The sequence below is a fragment of the Podarcis erhardii genome, assembly GCF_964252035.2.
Source record: "Podarcis erhardii genome assembly, chromosome: 1".
NCBI classification, from domain to species: domain Eukaryota; kingdom Metazoa; phylum Chordata; class Lepidosauria; order Squamata; family Lacertidae; genus Podarcis; species Podarcis erhardii.
This window is the reverse complement of record NC_138497.1, coordinates 121,675,191-121,681,190: the sequence shown is the minus strand read 5'-3', so window position 1 is coordinate 121,681,190 and position 6,000 is coordinate 121,675,191. Positions and strand designations below refer to the sequence as shown.

Sequence of the window (6,000 nt, the reverse complement as noted above, 5' to 3'; positions counted from 1 at the left end):
AATTGATCCAGGGCCAGGAGTACCTGATGGCTTTATTTATTCTTGTTTAGAATAATGGGGTGTTCAAAATCTTAAGAGTTGGATGAAACTCTAGATTCCAAAGGATTTCAGATATATAAATGTCAAGCAGACACAAACACTATTTAGATAGACAAGTCAAGCAATTATCTTAAAGAGAGCCAAAAATTAATGACAAGAACTGTTCTCATCCTGAATGCCGAGCAGACATGTAGCGAATTGTGTCTTAAAAAAGAAGAAAATACAGAAATCTCTTTCGCCAGTTTGGTAAGATAATTAACGATGGGGGGAATTATTGTGTGGGTGTGTTGTTATTTAGCTCCCCTAAACCCAAAGAGAAACTGTATTGCATCAATGACTGCCAGGCAGGCCTTTCAAGAGAATTCTGGGATATCTTGTCTGTGGTGTCATTTCAGCAGACTAATTTACAAACTAGTGACAAGCTTATCTGGATCAGAAAGAACAATCATAAGCTCATAGTGAGCTTCCCCATAAACACTGAGGACTTTTGTCTTCAGGAGCGGGGCAGATGGGAGAAGTCCTAGAACAGCATGGTAGGGAGAGGAGAGGGGATATAATTCTGTCTGGAAAGCAGAAAAATACTTGTGCTGATGGAACCATTTCTCCAGTGAAACGTTGAACCCCTCCCAATAGAGCCGGTCTTTCATTTGAGGAGTTCAAGGTAGCAGGCATGGTTCTCCACCCCGCCCCATTTTATTATTATTCTCCAACAGGGACAGCTTGGGGGATGCCCCAATTTGCTGTAGGTCATAGGGCATCCCCCACCACTGGCTTCACCCTTAGAAACACGGGTGGGAGTGACATACACAGTTCCCTACCACCATGCCTGTGGCCAAACCTTACCTCTGTAACCAATAAATTTGCGGCCTTATTTGCTCCCCAAACCAAAATGCTATGTGTCGTCTAGTTATTTGCACCTTAGGGAATGGGGTGGCCTCGCCAAGCAAGTGAGCATCATGGCTGAACTCTTTTCTCCCAGATCCTGGTCTGACACTCTTAACCGCGACACCGAACTGATTGATTTCAGTAGGTGGTAGGTTCATATGGGAATTGCAAATTGGAAAATGGCAGATTCTTGTGGAGTTGCAATAGAATTGTGGAGTTTGCTGTACAGTCTTCTACTGTAATATTAGTGATGAATGGCTAGTACACTCATATACATATGGTAAGTATTAATACAACCATATATACTAATTCTCTCGAGTGTTCTCCCTTATATAAGCAAAATGCCACCACAAATGACGTGTCGGCATGTTTTGGGGGGAAACCCAAGGTTTGCAGGGGTACAAAAAACAAGGAAACTTTTTTGGAAGACATAAGGAGACCAAAACAACCAAAAGTAGAAAATGAACAGCTCAGTGAAGACAGAGCAGTACCATTGGGCACAGAATACTTACACTCTTGCAGAAACGTGGCCTCTGCAGGGGTGTCCCTGTGCCCCTGGCACAATTTGTGGGTGCCCAGCCCCTTCATTGGCAATTTTGCATGTGCTTGGGCACCCAGGGCCCCAGGGCCTATGCATCCTTGGGAGTGGGGGAGGTGAACAGGAGTACCTTGAACTGCAATGTTTTGTTGCAGGCCCCATTTTTGTTGTTGTTGAGTTTTGTGGTTTTTATTGTTTGGTAGGTGCTTCTTTGTTTTTATTTTATATTTACCGTTTTCTTTGCACTGCGGATCAGTATTAAATAAAAGTTCTGTTCCATGAGACAAAATTATTTAAAACATTTATTTGGAGCAAAATTAAACAGACAGTTTGAGATTACATAGAAATACAAATTTCAACCAGAACACTAGAACCCTCTCGTTAAAAATGTACTTTCTCGCTGAATTAATTTAGGTGTCCTTGTACTGACGAGATCGGTTAGATTATATTTAGCTTTTCGTAGAATCAACCCACGTAAAAATCAGTAAAACAAAGGTTTCTTAAAATGTGCAAATATTTTCTGAGTGTTTCGTTACCATCCGTAGTAAACGGCCCCTAAATATATGCTTATTACGTAAAGCTTTCTTTTTTAAAAGTACGATAAAAATACAAATTCTATTTGTTTTAAAAAGCCATTGATATGGCTACTAAACAACCTTGTTGTACAAATTGCAAAATACTATAGGACAAACAAAATTATAGATTTCTTTCTAGGAAACATAGTCTACTCTACTCATTAGTGATTCCATATATATATATGTATATAACTATATCGACAGACACATAGGCCATGATCCAAAGGACTGTTTGTGGTGTTTTGCATAAGCACTCCAAGTGTTTGTCCCACACCTTCCCACTGCAGCCACCATCCTTGCGTCCTCGCCAAGCAGTTTCTGAAAGTCAGGCGACCCTCTGGAATGGTGTTCAGTGTGATGTGAGAGCCTGCATTCTTCCCCGTACATGTGCAGAAGCACTTTAGGTACGCAGCAGTTCTCTTTGGATCCTGTCCATAGATATAGGTATACATTCAGACCGATCAACGCAAAGAAGGAAGACTTAACACAATGCAAAAATAGGAAGGGCTCGCTGGAGCCGCAGTGCCTAAGCAGATGCCTAACTTTAAGCAAGTGAAGAATCCCAGACTGTCCAGGCATCTGCTTAAGTGTCTTCCGAGGCTGGAACAAAGCTTTTAAAAAAAGGTAATAATATTGCATAAATGCATTCTATTTTCTGTGTAAACCTCACAATATAAGTTCAAAAGCTATTATTTTTTTCAACCCAAGTACCAGAAAACTAGTTCTTTTCTCCCCGTCTAAAAGATATAAGCAGTAAAATAATCTCTTAAGTGTCTTCTCTTATTTGTCCTTCGCATCCACCCTCCCCACCCCCCAAAAGTCTTTTCAGTGAAAGGATCCTTACAGGAGAGGAAACTCCCCCCCCCAATTATTGTATATACATATATATGTATATATATATAAATGTGTATACATACACACACTCTTTTAAAAATGAGAAAAGTGATGGCAAAAATGGGAACAGGAAGGAACAATTCCACTGGTGAATGCAAGAAATGCACAAACAAAATGTTCATTTATTGCTAGTTTGAAGACTAGTGGAAGAAAAATACACTGATGCTCAGGAATGGGCTTCTGCACAGAATTACAAATGACAACAGGATAACCTGTCCCCACCATTCTTCTCTGGGTTATTTGTTATCAAATTATGCACCCATAAATGACATGTACATTGCACAGTAAGATTCTTTTGCCAAATGTATGATCCAAGCAGCTTTCATAGGGTTCCCACATTACCCAGCAGCAGAACTCCTTTGTGTGTTTCCAGATGATTCTCCAGGCTTCCAAGATCCTGAAGGATGTACTCTCAAACCCTCTGGAATTTGCAGAGGGCCTGACCTCAAAACATCGAGGGTGTCTTCTTTTAGCTAAAGCATGTGTGCATAAGGCAATCTGAGCTGGATTTTTCTGTTACACGTAGCAAGTTGACATGCGCTCCAAGCAGTGACTTTTAGTCTGCCTCCACTTGGAAATCAACAGGATTTCCAAAACATCTGTGTTGAGGAGTCGGCTATCGGACCCCCACCTCCTAAATATGCTTCTGAGTGCAGAAGAGTGCTTGTGTGCACATGTAGATGTGAAAACAGACAATCACTCGCCACTGAAAAACATAGCTTTTTGTGAAGCAGATTCCAAACGACAAACACCACCAGGAATGTAAAAATAAGCTTATGCGCCTAATCAAAATTCTTAAAGCTAGGACAGGAATCTGTGGTTCCTCGGGTGTTGCTGGTTTTCAGCTCCGATCTTGCCAACGTGCTAGTTAGTTAGGGTTGATGAGAGTCATGTTAGTTGGGGCTGATGGGAGTTGGAGCCTGACAACATCTGAAGCACCCCAAATCGGTGATGATGGAATGCTTCCATCACTCCCTTTATGTTAAAGTACAGCCATTAATGTGGGAAAGTCTATGTGAAGAACCACAGAGCGCACTGTAGCTTGAATCATGGCCAGAAACAAGGATTTATGGACTGTGTGAACTGTGGTATGCAGTATCTGGGCGATTTTCAACAAAAATGTATGAACAGGGCCCTACATACTGGGAATGAAGAAACCAACTGAGGGGATTCTATAGCGTTGCATGAATAGTTCAAAGAACTTCACAACACATGGTGAATTGCCATTGGGTGGCGGAAGATGACTAAGAAAGACAGCAGTGTGATTTCGTTTTGGTTTCATATACATGTGTGACTTTTTACATTTGTACAGGGATAACACTGGAACCTATCTGGAGTTTCACAGAAGCAAACCTCACAAAAGTGAACAAGTTGAAAAAACATTTTTGGCACATTGACAGTATTTGTAATACGTTTTAAAACTCCCTCCTAAAAAAAAGAGATGGCAATATCTTTTCATGGTTCTTTTCCTGGCATCAGCACCTGCTGTCTAGAGGGTCAAGGCAAAATACTGTGCCTTCCAGAGTCAGTCCCATTTTGAACCCCTCCTGAAACAGAGGAAGAGAAACACAAACAAAGAAACAGGAAAGAGTGAGAAAATGCGGTATTTTACAAACGCCTATTGAGAAGTGCTCATTCTTATAACTGTGGAATTCACCTTAAAAAAAGAAAAGAAAGAACGTCTGGCCATGCAGGAATAAGATCTTTTGAGTTCTGTAATACATTCTCATCTGGATTGTTTCATAGAGAATGAAACTAATCTCTCTCTCTCTCTCTCTCTCTCTCTCTCTCTCTCTCTCTGTGTGTGTGTGTTTGTGTGACTGCTTTAAAAAAAATTAATGTGCTTTAATTACACACACACACACACACACACACATCATATGCTTTTGATGTTACTGCTATTGAGCCTTAAGCTGCCTGTTTCCACTGTCCCGTTAATAATAGATGAACAGTATGAATGACATGTAAAATATATCTCACTATCTATATGTGAAAAGCACCCTCAGTTTGAGATTAGGGTCCCCATCAAATATCTGCCTAATGTGAAATTTAAAAAGTGAATTTGAACGTTTGCATTTTGTCAGTTTTGGAGGTGGTGGCAGTGGAACATGTATGTAGCCTGAAAAAGTTGTGTGTGTGTGTGTGTGTGTGTGTGTGTGTCTGTGTCTGTGTCTGGTGTCAAGGTTGAACCCTGATTGAAAATATACAGTGCGTTGTGTCACATTCCACTGTATCGGGCTTGCAAATGGAGAAAAAGTATGCTGTTCCATTCTGAGCTGGAATGAATCTAGTTGGATAAGGAACTGAGAATACGATGGCTCTGTTTTAGACCATGGCAGTGTAGACTGCCTTACGTACAAATTGGCAAGAGGCAACCTTCAAGATAAGAAGTGATTCTTGGCAAGATAGGGGTGCTTTCATAAGGGTTATTCCTGTGGGCTTATAGGATTTCAGTTTGACCTATAAATCAAATATGCTACAAACATGGCTGATTTGAAAGGTAGACCTCCCCTCTGGATTACAGTACTGGCTCGAGCTGAAGAATAAATAAGTATTCTTTTACTGAAAAAACAAAACAACAACAGAAGTCACGTGCATTGATTCAATTCCTTAGAGACCTACATGTTTGGATGACAGAATTGGGAATGTGACTGTAAAGAATCGGTCCAACGCACATGCCTTCTATTTTCCGGAAAGGAATGCCTGGGGAAGGTAATATATACTTGCTGGCAAAGGGTCATAGTTTTAGCAAGTCAAAATACAAAGCAGATTCCTGGCTCATATCAGTGGCGGTGTGGCTCTTGTCAGGGAACTGCCATCGGAGGAACAGGTGTTGGAAAGGCTCCAGGAGAATAGGAGAGATTCTGCAGCAGAAGAAGGAACCAGTAGGGGGAGAGCAGGAGCTCCGGCGGAAGGGGAGTCGGAGGGGAGGCTCTGGGATACTTCCAGTGAGAATAGTGAAGAGGTAACAAGACCCCCCTTAGGAACTCCCACCCTTCGCCGGAAACTGTCACGCAGAGAGTCCAGGAGGCGCATGTCCGTCAAACAGCTTTTATGCTGGAGTAAGTT

The 6,000-nt window shown here is 41.5% G+C and overlaps 1 protein-coding gene and 1 long non-coding RNA gene across 8 annotated transcripts in view; one reads left to right on the top strand and one right to left on the bottom strand.

Moving 5' to 3' along the window:
- Window positions 1-1,750: 1,750 nt before the first annotated feature.
- GULP1 (GULP PTB domain containing engulfment adaptor 1) overlaps window positions 1,751-6,000 on the bottom strand; it is a 182,269-nt gene continuing 178,019 nt past the window's right edge. For all 7 annotated transcript variants that reach the window (XM_081847732.1, XM_081847734.1, XM_081847733.1 and 4 more), the window contains one exon: window positions 1,751-4,478. In XM_081847732.1, coding sequence (XP_081703858.1) covers window positions 4,457-4,478 — 22 coding nt within the window. In that variant the 3' untranslated portion in view covers window positions 1,751-4,456. The remainder of the gene's footprint in view (window positions 4,479-6,000) is intronic.
- Window positions 4,485-5,557, top strand: LOC309335842. The gene is made up of 2 exons (XR_014153767.1): window positions 4,485-5,083; window positions 5,115-5,557. It is a non-coding gene; the product is annotated as an uncharacterized lncRNA (long non-coding RNA).